A 24,838-nucleotide genomic window follows, 5' to 3' on the forward strand; every position below is an offset into this window, starting at 1 on the left:
TAATCTTTCCTCATCGACCTGTGCTGTCCACGTTTTGTGCAGTGCACAAGTACACTTGCAAAGATGGGGAAATGCTTGCCTTTTCCTTTGGTGTAGGAGCTCCTGGTTCTGTGACCCGGGCACCTGCAGGCTGGGCATTTTGTCTTGGACCCCAGGATGAGAATAAATGAGATTTCTAGTGTTGTTGTTGAAGGCATGTTGTGGGAACCCACAAGCCACCACTGTAATTTCTGACTTAGTCTGAGTCGCGAAGCCTCCAGTTGCCCTCGCCTGGCCTGACTTATGTTGTATCCCTAACTGTGCTCTCTCTGCCTCGTGCGAGGCGGGTCCCGGGCGAACAGCTCTCTTCACATGCTCCTCGTACAGAGTAACTCTGCAAGGTGGCCCTCACGTAAGCCACAGGGGTGAGCGTGTAAGCGAAAGTGAGCACAAGGGGGAATTAGCAAAGGGCATGATCCAAATAAGACCTGAAGAAGAATTTGGTCAAAACGCTTTTTTGGCAATTGGCTGGAAAATAGAAATGTTTCACGGTAGTGATATATATGAAAGGGAATGAACTCATCCTCCGAAGAGCTCTGGGTTGAGTTACAGGTCTTAGAAAATCTTGTTTGAGCCTTAGGACAATTCAGCATCTATTCCATCATCTTAGTTGCTGAGGATAAAGTCATGAACAAAAACAGACACAACCCCTTGCCATCTAGGAGCTCATAGCTCGGCAAAATGTTCCTGGTTACCAGTGAGGTAGGAAGTGTGGTGCCTCATCACCATTCTCACGGGGCATCTAGTTTATTGGGGGCCAGTTCAGTGTGGTGACCTGCCAGGCGGGCCCCTCAGCACCGTGTGACAGCGACCAGCTGAGCAGGCCCGCCTCTCTCGCACAGATAATCTTCCTGCAAAGCAGGCCTCGCCTGCCACAGACGGCCGCCCTGCTGAGCAGCTGCATTGACGGCTACATCTACGCCTGGTCCATCTATGGGTACGGAGGCCTGCTGGGGAAGTTCCGCGTGGACTCCGAAGACCAAGGAGACGTGATCGTGGGTGCCATGGCCACTGACGAAAATGACTGCATTCTTGTCACAGGGGATAGTAAAGGGTTCATCAAGGTGAGGAAGGTGGCACTGAGACTGAGAGGCTGATGCCAGCCAAATGCTAGCCCCCTCTTTGTCACAGGTGGCCCTAGCCTAGTCCCTACTCCCTCAGGGTATGTTTTCATTTGTGAAATAATGGGCAATAATAGGATGGGCTACCTTAGAAGTCCTCTCCTGCGCTGGTGCGTCCCGGGAAATGACTGAGGGTTTGGTTCAAAAGGCCCCTCCAAGAAAGCCTTCCCCAGTGAATCCTGTGCCGTCCTTGTCTCCCTAAAGCCCGCTCACCCTCAGCCATGCTCTTACCTGAGGCCAGTTGTTTCAGGGACGGGTTTCATGCTTTGTGGTGAGACACAAGGCAAGAGGGTCTTGTCCTGGGGCCACCCTCTCTGCATGCTAGTGAGGGGTCTGACCTAGAAGATTCCCTGGGCCCCTTCTGGGTCTGACCATCTGGTTATCTTAGAGGTGTGAATAAGAGCCGCCCCGCTAAAGTGAGGAGCAGTGGTCTGGGAGGGGTCCAGAGTGAGCTTGTGCTAAAGGGAAGTGGTTCTGGGCCACTAATTCACATTTCGTGCCCAGGTCTGGGACATCGATGAATACTGCACAGTCACTGAGGGACAGTCACCTCAACCCAGTGCAATAAACAAGTTCCAGTTCTTAATTCCTAAACTGATCCAGTCCAACATCCAATTCAACACCCCCTCGGACCAGAAGGAGGTAGGAAGAGTATTGGATACGCTCTACTAAATGGCTGGGCCACGATGCTTGCACTGAGATTCTGAGTCTCTCCTGTTTCCTGTTCCAGGTTGTCTGGTTGGTTTGGACACATTGGGCAATCATGCATTCTTTTTAAAAATAATAAAAATATTTATGTATTTTCTTGAGCAGGGAATACATTTATATAGTTCAAAAATCAGTATTTCTCTGGTGACTAATGAAGTTGAGCACCTTTTCATTATCAGGAAAATGCAAATTAAAGCCACAATGTGATACTATTGCACACCCACTAGAATGACTAAAACTATCAATAAAAAGACAGGCAATACCAAATGTTGGCAAGGATACAGGTCAACTGGAATTTCTACTGCTGGTAGGAATGTACATTGGTAAAATCACTTTGGAGAACTATAGCTACTAAAGCTGGATGTGCCTATTCCATAACTCAGCAATTCTACTCCTAGGTTTACAACCAAGCGAAATCGATGCTCTAAGAAATATGAATAAGACTGTTGATAGGATTACTATTTGTAATAACTTCACATTTGAAATAACCCAAATGCCCATCAATGTAGATTGGAAAAATACATTGTGGTATATATACTGTACAGAATAATATCTGGTATTGGAAATAAATGGTTTACATGTATTTGCTAGTATCCTATATAATAAAGAGGTAATATGCAAATTTACCCTCACAACATAACGCTGTCACAAGATGGTGGCATGCACAGCGGGGGCAGGGCAGTGGGGGCAGGACCGGTGGCTGCTGTGTGTGGTTTCTGCCGGATTTTCCACGGCCCTGCGTGTGCGCCATGGGGGCGGGGCACTGGGGCAGCACTCCAGGAAAAAGGAAGGAAGTACCAATGCATGTTACAACATGAGGAACCTTGTAGACATGTTAAGTGAAGGAAGCCAGTCACATACTATATGATTCCATTTATACAAACTATGGGTGATGAAATGGTCTAAATTTGATTGTGATGGTGGTGGCAAACTCTGTGAATATACTAAAAACCATCGAAGTGAGCACTGTAAACGAGTAAATTGTATGTGAATTATATTTTAATAAAAATGTTTTTAATAGTATAAAATTATAGAGCAAAAAATTTTTTTTTCATGAATCTTTTTTATTTGTTTGTAGCTGTTTATCTTCACATCTGGTAATGTATTCCAAGGAGATAGTATGCAGAAGAATATAAATTTTAAATGGAACTGCCTATGGCCCAGTGATTCCACTTTGGAAATACAAAAAGAATAAAATTTTACCTTTTGTGACAGCATGGAGGGGCCTAGAGAGTATTATGCTAAGTGAAATAAGCCAGTCAGAGAAAGACAAAATACCATTTGAGCCGAGACCGGTTTGGCTCAATGGATAGAGCGTCGACTTGGGGACTGAAGGGTCCCGGGTTCGATTCCGGTCAAGGGCATGTACCTTGGTTGCGGGCATATCCCCAGTAGGGGGTGTGCAAGAGGCAGCTGATCGATGACTCTCTCTCATCGATGTTTCTAACTCTCTATCTCTCTCCCTTCCTCTCTGTACAAAATCAATAAAATATATTATAAATAAAAAAAAATACCATTTGATTTCACTTATATGAAATTTAAAGAATAATATAAATAAGTGAACAAACAAGATAGCAGCAGACTCATAGTTACCGAGAAGGGAATGGTGGTTGCCAGAGGGGAGAGGGGTTGGAGGACCGGGTGAGAAAGGTGAAGATACAGAGAAACACAGATCGGTTATTACAAAATAGTCACAGGGATGTCTACAGCATCGGAACTATCGTCAATAATATTGTAATTACTATGTATGGTGCCAGTTGGGTACCGGAAATACCAGGGAGAAAACTTTATAAAGTGTATGATTGTCTAACCACTAAGCTGTACACTTGAAACTAATACAAAATGATATTGAATGTATTGAAAACTGGAAAAAAAAAAGCATTAAATAGAAAAAAAGAACATCAACCTTTCTAAGGCCTTTAGTGGATACTGCCAAACTGCATTCCAGAAAGTTTATACTATTTTGCACTTTACTAGCTTGTTTTGCTTTATCTTTCACACCGTAAGGTATTGGTGGTATTCATCCGAGTGTAGGACTGATGGGTCAATCAGAGTGCCTTGCTTAGAGAAGGCATTCAATACATAAATAAATGTTTGAAGTGAAAAAAAACCAAAACAAAAACCCACAAAAACCCACACAAACCAAACACTTTTGGCTGATTTTTAGATACAAATGATTTCTTTTGATTTTAATAAAGATAACTTTGCTTGTTAATGATGTTGACACCTTTCCTTATTTTATTGACCATGTATAATTTTGTGAATTACCTCTTCATGTCCTTTGCCCATTTTTCAGTTGTGGTAACCATCTTTTTGTAAATGACATATACTTATTTTAAAATATATTAAAAGGTATTAACTCATCGTCTGTCACATATATTGCAAATATTTCTCCCAATTTGTCATTTGCCTTTTAATTTTATTTTTGAAGGTATTGATTTGCTAGTGACTCCAAATTTGAATCTCCAGACTTATTTTCTCTTTTAAGCTTATTCAGAGGTAAGATAAATAGTCACGCATAGTTTCTTTTAGATGTTTTATGGTTTCATTGAAAATAATTCTTTGACCCATTTACAGTTCATTAAGTTGTAAGATATATGACAATAATTTAAGTTTCCCTTAGGAGTTCATCAGGTATTCCAGCATAGCCTACTGGGTCCTGCTCTGTATTACCACAGCTTTCCTGCCACTTTTATCATATCCCAAAGTTTTATTTGGGTTGGTTTGTGAGCTCTCTATTGTCTTCCATTGTTTTGTTTAAAGTTTGTACTATTGTGACTTAATATACTTGAATATGGTAAAATATGTTCCCCTTCATTAATCTTTTTTTAAATAGCGTAAAGTTGTTATAATGGTATTTTCTTTTTCTTTTATATTTTATTTATTTTTTTCAAATTTAGTAAATCTTTATTGCTCAGATTATTATAATTATTTCTCCTTTTTAGGTGTTTTCTTTTTAAATCTTTATTGTTGAAAGTATTACATATTTTAATACTTTAAAAATATATTTAAATTGATTTCAGAGAGGAAGGGAGAGAGAGATTGGAACATCAATGATGAGAGAGAATTATTGATTGGCTGCCTCCTGCACACCCCCTACTAGGGATTGAGCCTGCAACGTGGGCATGTGCCCTAACTGGGAATCAGACCAGTGACCTCTTGGTTCCTGGATTGATGTTCAACCACTGAGCCACTCCTGCTGGGCCCCCTTAATTAATCTTTTTGTTGTTGTTTGTTTTTGTTTTTGTTTTTACAATGGCCTTGGATATTTTCACTAATTTCCCTGTAAAGAACAGTTTATTTTTTTCATACTATAATATGATATGCCATCCCCTATTCACCCTATTCTACTACCAATGCCCAAGTAAATACTTCAGAAGACCTGGAATAACCCCATCACTATCTTGGCATGTGGCTTGGGCTGGTTACTGAACATTTCTGACTCACTTCTCTTCTTTGTGGAATGGTGAGACTCATACACATCCCATAAGGTTGTTGTGTTCAAATGGAATAATCTATAGGGAGAGCATTGGTAAGTAATATAGTAATATGCCTGGCCAGTGTTGCTCAGTGGTCAGGGTTTGATTCCCGGTCAGAGCACATGCCCAGGGTGTGGGCTTGATCCCCAGTCATGGGGCATGCAGGAGGCAGCCGATCAATGATTCTCAACAATTATGTCTATTCCTCTCTCTCTCCCTCTTCCTTTCTCTCAAATTAATAAAAACATTAAAAATAATATAGCAATATGTAAATGCTTAAAAACATAATCATTGATCAGCTGCCTCCTGCACACCCCCTTCTGGGGGTTGAGGCTACAACCAGATCATGTACCCTTGACCAGAATCAAGCCTGGGACCCTTTAGTCTGCAGGCCAGTGCTCTATCCACTGAGCCAAACCAGCTAGGGCTGTAAGTGCTTTTTATGATTTTACCAAAGGGGCAGTGAGGGCCAGAGAAGTGCGGGGACTTAACTAAGGTCACCAGAAATTCATGCAGGAGTGTCTCCTGGCCCTGAGGGCTCTGTTTCGTCTAGTCCCGGGTGCCCTCTGATGAGCCGATGCGATGGTCTTGCTGTAAGTAATTGTTCTGTACGGTCTCCTGTAGGTCATTGATGGCCAGACCATTTCCCTGGCTCCCCCCATGCTGCTGATGACCTGGAAGGGCCATTTGGATAGTGTGGCAGACATCCTGTATGTGGACAGCTATGAGCTGGTGCTTAGTGCAGGCCACGACCGGGACGTCAAGGCTTGGAGACTGTCCGGCGATGCCATTGGTATGGGCCCTGCTGAAGTTCAGCCATGCCCCATGGCCCTTCCTGTCCCTCTCCCTGTTAGAACATAAATTGACAAAAAACCCTATAATCCATGGGATGGGGGTTTCCGACCACAGCAGCTTTCTTTGTTCAAATAGTTTTACCGGATATTAATCTATTCAATTGCACATTTGACAGTCCATCCATCCATCCATCAACGATCTGTCCACCCACCCACATTATTATTTGTCTTTGTATTTCTTTTGCAAATCATATATCTGATAAGATATATTTCTTTCTCTTCTTAAAAAAAAACTTAATTCTTACATTATAACATGCAGAAAAATGCCCAAATCTAGAGGTTCATCTTGGTGAATTTCCACAAAGTTTATAGCCATATAGCCTCCATTATATAAAGAAACAGGACATTACCAGTCTTTGGGGCTCCCCTCACCCCCCAGCCCGATCATCTCTGTACTTACCCCTCCAAAAGCAACCACTATCCTATTTTCCAAATACAGAGCTTGGTTTCGTCTGGTTTTGAACTTTGTATAAATGAAGCAATGTGACAGGTTATCCTTTGTGTCTGGCTTCTTTCTCTCAACATTATTGTTTGTGCAATTCAGCCATTTGTGGAAGGTAGTAGTTCATTTGTTCTCATTGTTCAATAGTAATCGGTTGTTGATATACCATAATTTCTTCATCTGTGCTACTGCTGGTGATCATTGGAGTTGTTTCTGGCTTATTTTTTTGTTCTATTAACTATAAAACTGCGATGGATATTCTTACACAGATTTTTTTGTTGAACAAATGTATGCATTTCTGTTGGATATATATCTAGGACTGGAACTGCCGAGCCACAAGGTGTATACATTGAGTCTCAGTAAATTCTGCTAAACAGTCTTTCAAAGTGCTTGGTAGTAGCTACAGACTAGCTCTGTGGCTGAAATCTTCTGGATTATAATCTGCCATGCCATATGAGGTTGTTTAAAGTTCATTAAAAATACGTCTGGTTTCTTCTCATCTCGTCTGTGGAGGATTCATCCTCCTTGCGTTATGTTGGTCTCTTGTCTCCTGCCACAGGATTATTACTTTCTTAAATTCACTTAGGATTTCTTGAATTTTCATCTCTTATGGGTTTACATTAAACATATATTTTAAATTTATTCCTGTTATACAATGAAATTTCTCATTTTCTTTTCTTTTTTTAAAAAAAAGATTTTTAAAAATAGATTTTTAGAGAGAGAGGAAGGGAGGGGGAGAGAGAAACATCTATGTGAGAACAAAACATCGATCAGCTGCCTCCGGCATGCCCATACTTGTGACCTGACTGAAAATTGAACTGGCAAACTTTTGGTGCACGGATGATGCCCAATCAACAGCCACACCAGCTGGTCAATATACTTTATATTCTTAAATATTCTTTGTATTCTTGATTCTTTTTAAAAAAATATATTTTATTGATTTTTTACAGAGAGGAAGAGAGAAGAATAGAGTTAGAAACATAGATGAGAGAGAATCATTGATCAGCTGCCTCTTGCACACCCCCCACTGGGGATGTGCCCGCAACTAAGGTACATGCTCTTGACCGGAATCGAACCCGGGACCTTTCAGTCCACAGACCGACGCTCTACCACTGAGCCAAACCAGTTTCGGCAGTATTCTTGATTCTTTATACCGAGCCTTATTTGTCATTCTGTTTATAATCTTTGCCTTTTCATTGGATGTCTAATTCCATGAAATATTAATGAAATTACTTTCATGGTTTAGTCTGTCATCTGATATTTGTTTTCTATTTATTCCATCTGTTCTTTCCCTCCTCCTCCTCCTCCTCCTCCTCCTCCTCCTCCTCCTCCTCCTCCTCCTCCTTCTTCTTCTTCTTCTTGTTTTTTGGTCTTCTTTTGGATTAACCAAGAATTAAAAATTATCCTGTTTTTAGTGACACGTTTTTGTTTTGGTTACCCTTTAGATAATAACATGCACTCTTGACCTGATACCACTTCCTATGCAAGAACCTTACATTCGCTTTCCTGTTGTTTGTGCTAATGCTCCCCTATGTTTTATTCTACAGATGGTACCCCTTCCAACAAGGCATCGTTATTAATGCTCCTGTGGGCAGTTATATTTACCCTCACATTTCCCATTTCTCTTGCTCTTCGCTCCTTACTGAAGTTCCAGGGTTCTGTCTGCAATCATTTTCCTTTAGTCTGGAGAACTTCCTTTATTATTTCTTATAGAGTTGATCTGCTAGTGATCAATTCTTTAAGCTCTTATTTTTCTGAAAACGTCCTTATTTTGCCTTAAAAGTTTATTATTTTACTGAACATATAATTCTCAGCTGACAGTTTATATTTTCTTTCAGTACTTAAAAAAGACCATTCCATTGTCTTCTGTTTTCTCTTGAAAAGTCAATTGTAAGTTGATTCTTTGAAGGTCATTTTTCATTTTTCTCTGACTGCTTTTTTTTTTTTTTTTTTTGGCAGTTTGACTACGATGTGGCAAATTGTGATTTCATTTATATTTATCCTTCTTGGAGTTCACTGATCTTTTTCAATCTGGAGTCCTTCATTCATTTTGAAAAATCTTCAGATATTATCTCTTCAACATTTCTTTGCCCATTCTCTCTCTCCTCTCATTGTGTGGTTCCATTACGTGTATATCAAAACATTTGACTTTGTCACTTGTCATGCATGCTCTGTTCTTTCCATTTTTTTCTTTCTTTTGTTTTGTAATAAAATATGCATATGCATTTAAAAAAATATATATTTTATTGATTTTTTACAGAGAGGAAGGGAGAGGGATAGAGAGTTAGAAGCATTGATGAGAGAGAAACATCTATCAGCTGCCTCCTGCACACCCCCTACTGGGGATGTGCCCACAACCAAGGTACATGCTCTTGACCGGGATCAAACCTGGGACCTTTCAGTCTGCAGGCCTAAGCTCTATCCACTGAGCCAAACTGGTTAGGACAAAATATGCATATTTTATTACAGCTCTAGGAAATGAAAAAAGAGGACAGGGACCATATCCTTTCACAAACCATTCTAATTTAGCTGATATTAATTAGAAAAGGCTAAAGCAAGTATATGTGTGTATAAGCACTGAGATATACACATACATATATTTTTCAGATCTTAGTCTCATAGGTGTTCCCATATTTACTCTATATTTTTGTTTATAAACACCCTTAAGTCATCAAATGCATCCTGATACTACTACCTCTGTCTCTTCACCAATCATTTAATATCATTTGGATTGTATTTCAGTTTGTGTTTTAATCACTTATGTGATTGGTTAAACTATACATTAGAAGATGAAGGGATACATTTGCTTTGTTATGCTGTATGTGTCACAAATACCCATGACATGATCCCCCTATATTATTATTTGAAATCTCACACATCTTGTGGTTCTCTCTGTACACTATTTCAGCTTCTAGTGCTGTAATGTCGACATCTTCTGGGTGGGACTGCCTGTGATCCACCAAGCTTGGGGTCAGGCATAAGCTGTGTTGTAGCTCCTGAGGTGGACTCTGATTTGGTCTTCATTTCAGATCTGAGTCCTGTTGACAAAGCCGTTATCCTATATTCTCATTTTTCCCATATTTCTCCATTATCCCATATTTCTCAAAGACATAAGCATCCTTGCGCTGGCCAAAAGTGCAGATGGAAACAAAACCCATTTGTAAATTTCCAGGCTTCTTTTCAACATAGTTAGACTGGAGAGGTGGTGGAGTATATATGGGAAGCTTCTCTGGTTTCATTAGCTGCTCTTTGAATTTCTTCTCTTTGGCTGCAAGCACACTTACAGATGCACATATCAGACCTGCAGGCATGGCTGTCAGCTTTCCCGTTAGTTTTAACTCTATACCCATCCATCCAAGGCATTCACCCACGTCTGTGACTCTTTCCACCAAAACTTTCATCTCCAGTTTTTCTTCAGTCTCTCCATTCCAGTTTGGATCTTTTCTATGGGACTGCCTTCCAGTTTATTAATTCTGTCTCCTATATCCAGTCTGCTATTAAATCTAGCTGATCAATTCTTGTATTTTTACATTTGTTAGCTCTAGAATACTCATTTGGTCCCTTTCTATAGATTCCAGTTCACTGTTGAAATTCCCCCCATTTTCTTCCTCCATTTTGTTCTATCTTCCTTTATTTTATTTAGCATTACTTATAATAGTTATTTTGAAGCCTTTATCTGCGAACTCCAATGTCTGAATTATCTGTGGGTCTGATTCTAATGCTTATTTCTTCTTTTGATTATCAGTTACATTTTCCTATTTTTTCACATGTCACATGCATTAAAAAACAAAACAAAACAAAACAGAAATACTTCAAAATAAAACTTTTCTGAACTTTGTATAAAGGACTGTAGAGAGCAAAGTTGATAATGATTTTCCTCCATTACATTTGCTCCTTTCTGTGCATAGGGCTGCACATTCCAATGCAACCAGGAGCTGAGCTGGGTTGGGACCGAACTGCATCTTTAGGTAGATTGAGTTTACTTCTGTCTTCAATGGTCTCTGGGGTGAAGTCTGTTGTGTTTGTTGTAAGCTTCTTCCTCCAGTGGGCCACTGTCCCCCAACGATCTCACTCTGTCTTCCTAGCCTAACCCCAGACCCTCAGCTCCCCCCGTACTAAGTAAATGTCCGGTGGGAAAAGGAACTCTGCACTTGGAACTCCCCTGGACTTACTCCATCATGCCGGCCAAAATGGCTGCCAGAGGCTCTGTTGGTTTCTCTTCCTTCTGCTAAGCTGAGCATGATTCTCACCCAGCCTGTGTCCTGATTCAGAAAATGTTCCCAGAAAAGAAAGCAAGCCCTGATTTCCAGTTCTTCTTGGAAAGACATTTTCCTTTCTGTAATTTTAGTTCATCTATTTTCTTTGCTTCTACAGCTCTCCAATGGCTTTTATAGAAGTATGGTTTTGTAGCATACCTGTTTTGTTTTGCTTAATTAAAAAAAAAGAAAAAAGTCTGCAGCAGGGCAGTGGCCTACTATGATACCCTGCCCCTGCCCAGAAGTAGTCGGACTCATGTGTCTCTGTGCTCACGATCTGCTTTCTACTCCAGGCCTGTTCCTCCCCAGCCCCATGTCCGGTCCCCCTGATCATTCTGTGTCACTGCCATTTCATACAGGAGCTACTTAAAGCCCAGCAGAGGATCACTCAGCCCTTGCCCTAGTACTCTCTCCTACCTGTGGGGCAGGATGTCTTAGGCCTGAGCTCCAAGTATATACTAGGGCTAGCGTCTGATTCCTTCAGGTATTTGTTGAGTCGCCAGCATAATGCCTGACGTATGGTGGGCGTCAGGAAGTGTGGGACAGGCATAAGGGATTGCTGACTGACTCGAGGGTGGAGGGTGTGGGGCAGAGGTTCAGAGTGGGGGAGGCTAGTCTGATTATTGTCACTGAGTTGGGTCTGATTAAATCACAGGGACATTTGGCCTGCAAGTTTGGAGCAGGCTGAAGACTGTCCAATATTTTATTGATGACGAACTACATAAAAGCTTAAAGAAAAAGAGTGAATCCACACACGCCTCCAAGAAGATCTATTCGGGGCTGCCGTGAGTTACCTGGTTTCCTCTGTCCCACGGAGCGGGTGCTGGGAGCCTCTCCAGGTCCCAGGCAACCTCACCTGCATGGGGTGGTGCTGGGCACGTTCAGGGAAAGCCCTGGAAGGCCAAAGGCTTGGGACCTGCTGGAAACTCGGCTCACAGCTGTGGCCTAAGAGCCTGAGGTTCTGTTCTTGCAGCTCAGCTCAGCTGAAAGATGGAGCATTTGACTTTGCCACATAAAAACCCACGTCCTTCGATGGGACCCTGCCCCAGAGCCAGATTCAGGTTTGCCAGTGCTGGCTTCCCTGCAGGCGCCATCTCTGTGGCCACGGGGCCCTGGCAGGAGAGTGCCCGGGCTCCGGTCCTGATCAGACACTGTATTCTTTTTCTGAGTCACAGGGAAGGCAGAAGGCTTGCTACCTGTTCTTTTCTCTACAGGTTCCTCCTCCCCCGTTGCTCTACCCTTATCCCTGACCTAATCTTGGATAATTTTGGGTTATTCGAAAATTATTTTTTAAGGCCCTGCTGGTTGCCAGGCCCTATACTAGGTTCTAGAGATCCCAAACCATCCAAGCTTGAGTCCTGCTTCTGATAACTCCCAGTGCACTGGGGAGGTGGACATGCAAACACATGGCTGCTATTCTCTGTGATAAGTGATGGATATTCAGAACAGGAATGGGCCTTCCCTGCATGGCTCGGTGGTTGAGCATTGACCTATGGACCAGGAGGTCATGGTTTGATTCCCTGTCAGGCCAAATGCCTGAGATGCAGGCTTGATCCCCAGGGTGGGGTGTGCAGGAGGCAGCGGATCAATGATTCTCATCACTGATGTCTCTCTCTCTCCCTCTCCCTTCCTCTCTGAAATCAATAAAAAATATATTAAAATAAAAGATCAAGGATGGCTGAGGACAGTCCTCTGATTGGGTGGATTAACTTAAGGAAGGCTTCATAGGAGAAGAGATTTGGGAGTTGGGTTTTGATATGTAAGTACAAGTTTTCCAGGCATCCAGAGTCCTTGTGGCTCCTATGCTTCTGTCAAGGCATACGTCTTGATAGTCCTATGGGAAGATGTAAAACAAGCAGAGGCAGGGTTTCCCTGGGAGAGGATAGTTAAGTATTCCAAAGGGGAAGTATAGGTAAGGTCAGGATAGGGTGTCAGACCTCCACGGGAGAGAGCACAGGGTCATGGGAAGAATCACAGGATTTTTTGGGAACCAGCTTAATCTGGGCTTTGCTAACATCAGTGACGTATGCCCCGGGCAGATTGCAGTATGGGAGGAACGAGAAGGCTGGAGAGGATCAGATCCAGGAGGGAGAAACCCTCTTGGGGTTCCTGGGAGGGCTTGTGGTGCGGAGGGCATCGTATGAAGGAAAGCCCCTCACCTTAGGGAGGAGCGGGATCTTGCTGAGGCCCTGGTGTACCAGCGGCGGGAGGAGGTGGCACTCCTGGCTCTGCTGAACGGGAAAGCAGACACGGAGGCGGAAGCTTGGGCCAACCTGCAGAAGATAACCCTGACGTCCCCATGGGCTGGAGAGCGCTCCCTGGAAGACATTGAGAACACCTGGCACAAGTGGGAGTCCAAGGACAAGCAGGTCAGGCTTGAGAGGGGACCCGGGGTGGAGCGGGGGGGGGGGGGGGGGGGGGGAGGGGGGAGGGAGAGGGGTTTGATGGGCCCACAGCTCTCAGTCCTGAGCCTTCACTCCTGTCCATGACTCTTGCAGGTGAGCAAAATCCTGGGAGCCTGGTACAAGCCCAAGGAGCGGTTGCGGAGTCCTGGACTCCTGTCCACCAACGTGCAGCTTGGCCTGATGAAGTCCCAGGTGCGGCTGGGTGGGGCGCTCCCTGAGGGGCTGGGGCCGGAGGCCCCATCAGTGCCCACAGGGGCCTCCAGCGGGGTGACGGGAACATGGGTCCTTCAATGGGATTCTGAGCAGGACCCTTTCAGCGTGACCTTGTTTGCCCACGGCTCCGGTTGGAACCGTGGACTCAGGTTTTGTCCTTGGGCCCAAGCCTCGTTGGGCCTCACGAGAGGATGAACTCCATGGGCCTGGCACCTTCACAGCCTTCTGAGCCTTTCCCAGGGGCTGGCTATTAGTTGGTTAGCGTGTTTACTGCGCGTGCCTCCATACTGTGGGCTCTTCCAGGGCAGACACAGGTGTGATGGCGCCAGGAACCCAGTCAGTAAGAGGCAGCGGGAATGGGAGGGGGCTCTCCCGGGGAGAGAAAGGAGTGGCGACTTGGGAGGGACCCGCTTTGAGCCCCATCCTGTCTCTTACTTGGGCAGATCCCAGCCTCGCTTAGCCTCTCCCTCCTCACCTGCCATAGGGGCATCACGGGAGTGCCCAGCCTCTGTGGTGGGGACTCAGAATACATGAGGGAGCTCTCTCTCCCGGGCTGGTGGGAGGTCAAGGAGAGAAGGGACCGCTTGGCCTCCCCACCCTCCCCTGGAGCCCCGTCTCCAGGGGCATCTTGGTGAGCGCCAATGGCAGGCGTGAGAGCTCCTTGTGCCTGAGCCCCACGCAGGGTCCAGCCTGAGGTCTCATTCTGAGATGGGGACAGTCCAGTGCCAGCCTCATAGGATGGTTGCCAGCTCCAAGAGGAGGGCTGGCGAGCCTCAGCACGGTGGGCTTGTGGGCCCAGCAGGCTGTGGCCATCCGTGGCAGCCAGAGCACCCTGGAGATTCGTTGGCCTGGAAAGACCCCACGCTCATCCTTCTTGTGAGCCTGCTCTTGGCCCAGGTGCCCCCTGCCAGTCCCCACACGCCCTGCTCTGTCCCCCCCTCCCCCACAGTTCTCACCTCTGGTCTACCAAAACCTGAGCTTCAACGAACTGGCACCCACCCACCAGCCTGACTTCCTGATGCAGAAGGTCACAGACCAGCAGGGCCGGCTGACCCGCATGGTGACCCACAACGTCTTTAAGGACCTGCCTCCTCCTAGCAAGGACACGGCCAGCCGGCACACGAGTGTCTCCTCCCCCGCTTCCTTGTTATCATCAGCCTCGGGCTCTGGGGTCCAGGCCAGCAGGCTCACCTTCCCGGGCCCCCCGTCCTCCTCTGCCTCGCAGTAGCCCTAGTCAGTCTCCACGGCCCAGTCGGCCCGCTCAGTCCTGTCCCAGGTGTCCAGGCACAACCTGCAGAGACCGGCAATGCCCACGCCGGCTGCCTCCTCCCCAAAGCAGGTCTCCCAGCCTCTGAAGGATGCCCCTCTGCGCTCTGTGGAGAAGGGCTTTCCCGTCGGGTGCTGAGGCGGCGCAGCCTTTTCTGCTGTCCTCTGGCAGGACAACCAGGTCCTGCCTGCCCCTGGCATCCCCCTGCCTGGCCCAGAGGACAGGCTACTTCCCCTGGCTGTCCGCGCTCTGCCTACGTGGTGACGTTGACCTTCTTCACCGGAGGCCTAGGAAAGAAAATAAATGTTCACTGATGTTGGAGTCCATGAGTTTGGGCTGCGTCCCTCGCCCCCGTAGGCTCCAGGCCGTCTCTCTGATCGGGTCATGTGGCCCCTGGCAGGGGGCAGGGAGGAGAGTCCCTCCCACAGGACATGGGCTGCAGTTGTCTGGCCTGAGATAGGCGAAGTGGTGGTTGGGTAACGATGCTGGGGTAAGCTGTGGAACTTGGTTCAGTCTCCCACAAGAGTGAGACCAGCAGCCACCTGTCTGTCTCCGGCCCCTGCCGTGTGTCTGTCCCCCATCACTGTCACCGCAGAGAAGCCTGTGTGTATCCCCTGTCTGGCCCTTGTGTGAGGGAGCCAGGGAGGGTGTTGGGGGTGTGTGATGGATGGCCCCTTGGCCTGGCTCTGCCACGGCCTGGCTTTGGAGTTCCTCTCATCTCTGAGCTCATGGTCCCCCTCTGGCCCAGAGGCACCTGTCATGGCCTCTGCTGGGCTGCCAGCCCTCTCGCAGCTCCACGTGCTGTTCTGGGGAACGTGCGGACTCTGGACACCTGCCCTGCGGCCTGCGGAAGCCAGAGCGCCACCGCTGCTGTGCCGAGGAGCCCGCAGCGCCGCGCTCAGCGGGGGCTTGCCGGAGCGGCAGGAGGTGGACGCGGGCGTGGGTTCCTGGAGGTCTCCCTGACTCCTGTTTCCCACGGCCCCTTCTAGCCAGCCCAAGGCTCAGCCCTGCGGGGCGAATGCGGGGCTTCGCATCTCTCCCTACTGCTTCTCCCTTTCACGTACCCAGCCTGCAAGCGGCTTCCCTCTGCCCGCTAGCGGGGAGCCCCGTTCACAGTGCCTCCTGCCAGGGCACCGTGCTCTCTGCTGCGGAGAACCAGACCCTCCAGGGCTTGGCTCTTAGGTACAGGGGTCATCCCGGAGCCAGGATCAGTGAGGCCAAACGCACTTGCACGCTATACCCCAATATCACCCTGCATCCATTTCCACGGCTCCTGGAACGAAGCACCACAAACAACAGAGATGTATTGTCTCACAGCTCTGGGGGCTGGCCGAGCCAACTTCCTCTGAAAGTCGAGGTGGGGAAGGCGAGAAAAGGAGGCGTGGCAACTACCAGGCCTCTCTGCACAGCCCTGACCGGGAGGGAGGCTCAGGGTCCCCCTTAAGTCCCAGGATCTTGACTTGGTCAGGACATGCCAACCTCTGGGACTTGGGAGCCCTCTCTCCATACACCCAGCGCTTTACAACGGCCGCTTACTGCGTTTGCCACGTGTTTCCGTTTGGGCACGTTGTCGGCCTGTAAAATAATTGTAGAGTCTGCACTCTGCCTCTTACTCCAGCTGCAGCGCATCGTGGAGATTTGTGTCTGGACACCAGGCTTGAACTTGTGGGCAGCCCCTCCAGGCACCAGGCACCCACGATGTGGAGTCTCAGGCCCCAGGACAAAGGTAGGGCTGAGCTTAGCCAAGATCCGTTCCACCTGTCTCTCAGGCTGCCCACACCCAGCCCCTCCTGGCCCAGGCCCCTCCTGAACACCGGGCAGATAACTGGAGCAGCCGGGTCCGAAGGAGCGGAGATTCCCAGGGGGGCAAAGAAGGCAATTTCACACAGGAGTGGGTGTGAGGAAGCGGGTTGGAGACCCTGCCACTCTCTGGTCACCCCACTGCCCTCTTTCCTCCCCGGGCCCAGGTGCCTGCACAGCTACACTTGCCTCTTTTTTGCCTGTTCTCTGCCTTTTGCACCCATGGCCTTAAAGAATGATGTATTTTTTTATTTACTGTATTTTTATTTTTACTTTAAAAAATATATTTTATTGATTTTTTACAGAGAGGAGGGGAGAGAGATAGAGAGCTAGAAACGTCGATGAGAGAGAAACATCGACCAGCTGCCTCTTGCACACCCCCCACTGGGGATGTGCCCGCAACCAATGTACATGCCCTTGACCTGAATCGAACCTGGGACCTTTCAGTCCGCAGACTGACGCTCTATCCACTGAGCCAAACCGGTTTTGGCTGATGTATTTTTTTTTTAACGACTTATTTTAGCTCTTTTCTGATTCTAAAAGTAGCACAGGCTGAACATAGAAAATTAGGAAAATATAGAAAAGCACAGAAGCCAATAAAAACCATCTGGATTTTCTCTTCTAGAGAACATTTTGGTGCATTTTCTTCTAGATCGTTTTTCTGCCTTCCTGTGCACTCGTGCACACATGAACTGGCAGGTGGTGGGGAGTAAGGGGTGGTGTCAGGCACGGACGCTGCAGGGCCTGGCTGGGCGGCTCAGTTTGTTGGAGCATTATCCTGTGCACCAAAAGGTTGCAGGGTCGATTCCCAGTCAAGGCACATACATACCCAGATCGCGCCAAATGATCCAGAAGAAAATGCACCAATCCCTGGTTGAGTCGCATTTGGGAGGCAGCCAATTGATGCTTCTTTCTCACATGGATGATTCTCTAAACATCCTCTAAAAATCAGTAAAAAACAAGAAGTATATCCTCAGGTGAAGATTAAAAAAAGAATACTTCCATAATCTACTAAACCTAACTCTGTGTAAGTTCAAGTTCCAACTTCTTCACTTGGAGGGGTGGGCAGTGGGAGTTGCTTGGCAGGTGGGGCCCTTCCAGTCAGCCAAGGGGCCCACGAGGATATGGGGGCTGCTGGGTATGCTGGGTGGCTCAGAGAGCAGATCCCCGGGTCATGCATGTCCCTCACGAGTCCAGTGCCCAAGGCAGCAGCCTGGGACTCGAGAAGGGGAGATGCTCAGCTTACAGGCACAGGTGCTTTTGTGGTGCGTGGTGGTACCCGGGCTTTGTGACAGCTGCTTCCAGACCAGTGCCTGCTGCCCCCTCTTTTTTTTTTGAGGGGTGGGGGTATAGTCTTCCAGCAGAGGGAACGGCCAGGAAGAAGCCCCAAGGTGGGGGAGAACTGGCATTTTCAGAGAGCAGCGAAGAGGCCAGGGTGGCTCAGGGGAGTGGCAGAGGGAAGAAGGGCTGGTGGGGAGGCCCTCTGGGCGGGGTCCCACCAGGCTCCTTTCTCTTGGGAACCCCGAGGGCATTTTAGTAAGAGGGTGCAATACCCCCTTTTCTCATTGAAAAGCCCCCTCTGGCTGCCTCGTGGGGATAGACCAGTGTTTCCCAACCTTCTCTCATGATGAGAATCACCTGGTGGAGTTGTTAAAACACAGATTCCTGAATCCCAACTAAGAAGTGCTAAACTAGAATTTTTGAGAACATATAGGTAAAATTGCATACCTAACTTAGTGCTCTGTATATAACATCTGTCTTAGAGCACTAGTTAAGTATACAATTTTACCTATATGTTCCCAAAAATTCTAGTTTAGCACTTCTTAGTTGGGATTCAGGAATCTGTGTTTTAACAACTCCACCAGGTGATTCTCATCATGAGAGAAGGTTGGGAAACACTGGGATAGACTATAGAGCCAGGGGTGGTTCTGGGAGACCAGGGGTTGGGATGGAGGCTGGGGAGGGGGGCTGGCCCAGAGGGCGGCAGACACCGATGGCCACGAGCTGGCTGAGGGAGCCTCTGAGGTGTGCAGGAGAGGAGCTAGGAGTTTCCCTGGCTTCTTTCCATTAAAAATCGTTTTCCCCCTCTTTTTATTTCAGTTTCAGCACTATCAGATTTCCTCAGTTCTCAGACACAATTTTTTCTTAAAAATAAAAAAAGGAGTGGGAGGGAGGGAGGGGGGAAAATCAATAAAATATGTAAAAAATAAATAAATAAATAAATACAATAAAATAAAATAAAATAAAAATAAAAAAAGGAAATTGAAGGGAGAACAAGCAATCTGGGGCCTGGGTGATTGAATCAAAGGCTACTATCTCAGACAGAAAGTTAAAAAACAAATTTAAGAAGGTCTAAGAATGTAATGCTTTCAACAATAAAGATTTATTAAAAAAAAAAAAAGGTTTAAGAAATTGGATGTGTCTCACGATTGATGGTTATATTCAACGAATTTCTCCCCCTTGGCAAGCTGGCATTCCGTGGATGGTGTATTCTAGAACAGAAAAAAGGCAATAAATGATCAGGGCAGTCCTGCTGGGGAGGGAGCGCCCCCTGGTGGAATGGGATTCTCATAAGGTTGATGTTTGTCAACAGGCAGAGCTGGTTGTACTCTGGAGCCTGGGTTCCTCACGGCCCCTCCCCTGCTCTGCTACCCACCCCCAGGTAGAGAAGGCACAGGCCTGGGAACCCTGAGGGCATTTTAGTAAGGGGGTGCAATACACTCTAATTGAAAAGCTCCCTTTTCTCTACAGATCTGAAGACAGGAAATGTTGGCAAGGCAGGTGAAATCCAAACACACAGGGAGACCTTCAGATGCAAGGGTGGGGATGGGGTAGGGGGGGTGGGAGGGGTTGGGGCAGAAGGGGAGATGTGGAGAGGGAGGAGAAAGGTGGTTCAGGGAGGGTTGATGGAACAAGAGAGATGGTTGTTAAATAAGCAGAGACTTGTAAGGAGGAAGACGTCTGGAGCTGGGCAAGGCAGCTGGGCCCAGCCTGCACCAATACTCGGCCCTGGTAGGCTGCCTGGTGCCAGATATGCTTCTGTCCAGTGTCCTGGACATCAGGCTGGTGGCGACACCGTGGAGATTGTCCGAGCCAGCCCCAGAAGCATGAGCACCCTCGGACCCTGAGCCTGCCCATATCACCTGGCCCCCTGTGCCTCATTCTCCAAAGGCCCTTCCTGCCTCTCATCAGCCAGATCTGTTGTGAAGATGGAATAACTCAGTCAGAGAGGGGCTTGGCTGGGTCCCAGCCTCCACTTTCCAGCCCTTGTTTCCCTCCTGCCCGCGTGAGCCACCATGTTCTCCAGGGAACTCTGCTCCTGTGACAACGACCAAGGAGTGTCCCCTTGGGACTTGGGGGAGCTGAGGCCAAGCCGGCCCTGCTCATCCTTAATGACCCTCACGCTACATCAGTGCCCTCTTGCTAATATCGTCCTTGTTTGGTCCTTGATTCCGAGAGTCCGAGACTGCTGGCCACCCTGGCGGGCAGTCCGGGGTGTCAGCACCCCTCCGGTGTGCCGTCTGTTCCTCCAGTGGGTGTTTGATGGAGGACCTAGTGTATGACAGGCTCTGAGCTAGGCTCTGGGACACAGTGTGGGTAAGACCAACATGGTCCTTGCCCTCAGGGACCTCACATGCAACAAACAAGGAAAATAGTAAAACGATCAACTGATGTCTGTTATAGGAACTAATCAAGCAGAGATGGGAAGTGACAGGGAGCTCATTAGGACATGCGATCAGGGAAGAAGTCCCTGCTGGTGTTCAAATAAATGCCAACACCCCAGTGGGTAGCACTCAATAGACAGTCCAGGGCTGAGGGCCCCTCGGGGAGGAGGAGGAAGGAGCCACGTCGAAGCCGGGTTAGAGAATCCACAGGATCCTGAGCTCTGGAGTAGCCCAGCTTGCTCTGGGCTTGCCACCTCCTTGGGCAGAGGGCTCAGTCCCTGCAGAGCTGAGCTGATAGGAAGTCCTTCCTTGCGTGGCATCCACGTTGGCCTCCCGCTCTGGCCCAGCTCTGCCCAGGAGGTGGACTGCTCCCTTAGCTTCTCACAGGGGCTACAGGAAAGGCCTAGCTAGGCCAGCTTGCAGAGGCCCCAAAGCCTGCCTCACCCTCCCTGTGGACTCACAGCCACAGACCCCTCTCCCTACCAGCTCCTCCTTCCCCAGACAGGCCACCAGCAGCCACTCCAGAGCCAGCCAGTCAACCTTAAATTCCTCCCTGCAGCCCCCTTCCCCTCATTTCCTCCTCCCTCACAGGGCCGTGGGGGAAGGGGACGTGGGGATATGCAGCAGCCCTAGCCCCGGGCACAGCATGGCGAGCCTTCAGCGAAGGGTGCTAGTTACATGCCAGGTTTATTTCTCTCTCAGCTTGTAAAGCCCAGGGTCTCAGAGCCTTCGGGACGATGCCTGGCACACCTGCGTCCATCGGAAAGGGCCATCTGGGGACTTCTGTCCTGTCCCAGAGGTGACGCCCTCACTTGGCCACAGGGCTAGTGGGTGGCACTGATGGTGACAAGCTGGCAGTGTCAGAAGGAAGGGGTCACTGGCGAGCTATGATTTCTGAGTCCTGAGGGGTGGACCAGGCCTCTCCTTCCTCCCCTTTCCCATCTAGACCCCCCAACAAAGCTGAGGGTCTCGCCAAAAACCGGTTTGACTCAGCAGTAGAGCTTCAGTTTGAGGACTGAAAGGTCCCAGGTTAGATTCCAGTCAAGGGCATGTACATTGGTTGAGGGCACATCCCCGGTAGGGGGTGTGCAAGAGGCAGCTGATCGATGTTTCTCTCTCATCCACGTTTCTAGCTCTCTATCTCTCTCCCTTCCTCTCTGTAAGAAAAATCAATAAAATATATATTAAAAAATATATATTAAAAAAAAAAAAGCTGAGGGTCTCAATGGACTTGGGTTGTGTACCGGGGGCAGAAGCTCACAGGCCCAGGGCAGGGGCTGGCCTCGCCTCTCCTTCCTCAGGTCTGACCCTCCCTGCTCCTGGGAACTGCCCCGGCCAGTGCCTGAGAACCGAACAGAGCAGGAGGCTCTGTGCCCCAATGAAGGGCAGGGTCCACAGACTCAGGAGAGGTGGGTGGGGGTCTGAGGGCAGCAGCGTCTGTGCCCATCTTCCAGGCCACCTAGAGCTTCCCATAAGCCCTTGGATCCCATGGTCAAAAACAGGAGTGGATCTTGAGGACCTTCATTCACCTCTGGCCGGAAGAGGTGAGGACTAGCATCCTTTGGGTGCATATGGGGAAACTGAGGCTAAAGGGTGACTCCCTGAAGGTCATACAGTAAGGGAGCACAGGGCAGGGGTGGGGCCTAATTCTCTGACTTGTCACTGGTCCAGGATCTCTGAGGCTCAGAGAAGCTGTGGTCCTGCCTGCCTGCCCCAGCCCTACCCGGCCTGGTGTCCAGGGATTAGCAGATTAGCTAAAACCATGGGGCTCCTGGCAGGATTATCAGAGGCGCCACTCTGGGGCCGTTGGGGGTGGTTTGGCGCTCAGTACCTCCGGCTCTGCCTTGGTCACCACAGACTGCTGGCTCCCACCCTGGCTGGCTGCCCACGCCTCTGCTCCAGTCCGGCGGGCGGGGCCGAATGGCGGGCAGGCGGCCAGCCTTGTGCATTGTGGACCTGGGATGAGGGCGAAGAGTGCGGCCTAGGGGCAGCCTTTTTTCTTCTGCGGGAAGCTGCCCCGGGAAAGAGCCTTCCTGGGCTGGAGCAGGCCCCTGCGGCGCTGTCCGGCTTCCGATGTGGGCCTTGGGTGGGACTGGGTTCCTCTCAGCACTGTGAGCTGTAGTGCCGTACTCACGGCCTATTGACCTGGGAGGGCAGGGTCGTAGGGTGTGGGGTGCACATTGGGGGCAGGTGAAAGGGGGCCTTTGGTGAATGAAGGGGAGCCTGGTAGCCCAGGCAGGGCTGAGCCACAGGTAGGGGGGTTCCTCAGAGGGAACAAGGCTTCCGGTGGACTGGCCGTGCCCTTGCCTGTGGTCTGTACGTGGCCTCAGAGGTCCTGTGGTGGGGGTGGGGGTCAGCCTGCTCCCCAGGGCGCCGCTGGGACAGAACCCAGGGATCCTGCTCTCCACTCGCAGCTCCACAGTTGGTGCACCTGAACCTACAGGAATCTGACAAGCCTGTGGGGAGGTTGGAGGGGAGAGCAGGCACCTTGGGGCCTGGGTGTTGAAGTCGCACCAGGACTCACTGTGTGACCTTAGGAAGGTGCTCCACCTCTCCGTGCCTCAGTTTCCTCATTTGTGACAGTGCTTCATTCCTGCAGTGAGGAGGAGGAGAGGTGGCGGATGTGAACTCACCTGGAACCATTATGAAATGCTTGTGGAGGGAATTCACTGGAACCCTCAAGACTCTTGAGTCAAGAGGGTGAAGACTGCGTGTGGGGGTGGTGGGGTGGGTGAGAGCCAAATGAGTATCAAACCGAGTTTCCTACAGAGCAGCTTGAACCACAGAAAACGACAAAGATCCCATTACAACGCCCCTAAAGCTTGTAAAATATCCAGGATTAAACCTGATAAGGAAAGTGCAGGATTCCTATGAAGGAAAACTAGAGGACATGGAGAGAAGAGTCTGCCTCCCAGAGAGAGAAGGGCTGACATGGCCAAGGAATGTATGCCCCATGCATGAACCCGTACAACCAGTGCAGGGTTAGCTGTTAAAAAATGCAGCGTGACACGCTGCTTCTAAAGTTCGCCTGAAAGGGAAGTGTATGAGAAACAGAGCAATGAAGAAGATGGTTCTCACATGTTCCCAAACCAGAGAAACTCGAGGAGTCCCATGCTGGTGCAGGAGGAGGCAGGGGCTCCGTGACATGGAAAAGAGACCAGAAGCTGTGCATGGGTTCTGTTTCCAAGCTACCGAGGAAGATGGACTATTCAATGATGATACTGCAGTGTGGCCTTTGGGCAATAATTTAGCAAAAATTAAACTAGATCCCTACCTCACACCAGAATGCACAAAAACAAAGTCCTGATGCATTAACGTTTTCTATATCCAGCACAGCCGGCATGGCTCAGTGGTTGAGCGTCAACCTATATACCAGGAGGTCATGGTTTGATTCCCAGTCAGGGCACATGCCTGGGTTGTGGGCTTAATCCCCAGTGCGGGGTGTGCAGGAGGCGAGGCAGCTGACCAATGATCATCTCTCATCATTGATGTTTCTCTCTCTCTCTCTCTCTCTCTCTCTCTCTCTCTCTCTCTCTCTCTCCCTTCCTCTCTGAAATCCATAAAAATATTTTTAAAAGTTTTTCTACATCCAATGCACTTTATGCATGCCCTAAAGAGCATTTCTACCTATCCTATAGAATAACAGGCTAATATGCAAATAGACCCAACAATAGAACAACCAAACAAACGGTCACTATGACATGCGCTGACCACCAGGGGGTGTGCATGAAACATGATGGGCATCGGCTGCAGCAGCATGGTGGAGCAGGTGAGCAGGAGTGCCAGACCAAGACTGAGTGCTGGTAGCAAGGGGGCAAGCCTCTGGTGGTTAATAAAAATTCTTTGCTTCCACGCACCGTAGTCCCACCCAATGATTACACCTGCTGCTGGTGCCGGCCCTGATCGCTCGGTGTCATCAGTGGGTGCAAGAGGTGATTGGACTTCTCCACCTCCCCCTGCTCCTGAGGCGGAATCAAGGCAGCAGCTGCCACTCACACCGGCTGATGGCTGATGGTGCCAGCACCTGTCACTCCTTGCCATCAGCAGGTGCAAGCAGGGCCAATGCTGTGAACATGTGAGAATGGCGGGAGTGGGGCTGCCGGCAGACAGGGGACTGGGGGCCATGGCAGGAGGGGCCGGGTGGGGTTGCGGAGGATGGGCTGAGACCTGGCCCTGTGCCCACTGCAGCCTCACAGCCCACAGTTCTTTTCAAGGTGCACGAATTTGTGCACTGGGAACTTAGTATATAATATATATGATAAAATTGGTAGAAGAAAATATAGGAGAATATTGCTATAATCTTAAAACTGTGTAGGCTCTTCCTGCAATGTATACAAGTTATCAGCCATAAAGGAAAAGGATGATTTAGCTACATAAAATTTTTCAAAAAAAGATTTGTTGAACAAAAACACTTCAAACAAAATTAAAGGACAAATGATGGGAAGAAAAGTTAGAGGAGTAAGACTGGGACGGGCATTTGGGGAGGAAGTAGGCTGCCTACAAATCTCAGTATGGTGTGGCTTTTTAATGACAAAAATGGTTCTTATAAAATTATGGAAATAATGCCAGGTGGAGCATGTGTGGCTCCC

The 24,838-nt window shown here is 48.5% G+C and overlaps 1 protein-coding gene across 1 annotated transcript in view; it reads left to right on the forward strand.

The window, feature by feature from the left end:
* EFCAB8 (EF-hand calcium binding domain 8) overlaps positions 1–15,152 on the forward strand; it is a 72,139-nt gene extending 56,987 nt beyond the window's left edge. Inside the window, exons 22-28 of the mRNA XM_084888547.1 lie at positions 882–1,103; positions 1,665–1,802; positions 5,972–6,140; positions 11,555–11,684; positions 13,064–13,268; positions 13,398–13,496; positions 14,467–15,152. Of these exons, the coding sequence (XP_084744673.1) occupies positions 882–1,103; positions 1,665–1,802; positions 5,972–6,140; positions 11,555–11,684; positions 13,064–13,268; positions 13,398–13,496; positions 14,467–14,745 (1,242 nt within the window). The 3' untranslated portion in view covers positions 14,746–15,152. The remainder of the gene's footprint in view (positions 1–881; positions 1,104–1,664; positions 1,803–5,971; positions 6,141–11,554; positions 11,685–13,063; positions 13,269–13,397; positions 13,497–14,466) is intronic.
* The last annotated feature ends 9,686 nt before the right edge of the window (positions 15,153–24,838 follow it).

Source organism: Pipistrellus hanaki, assembly GCF_964339955.1.
Source record: "Pipistrellus hanaki genome assembly, chromosome: 6".
Lineage (NCBI taxonomy): Eukaryota > Metazoa > Chordata > Mammalia > Chiroptera > Vespertilionidae > Pipistrellus > Pipistrellus hanaki.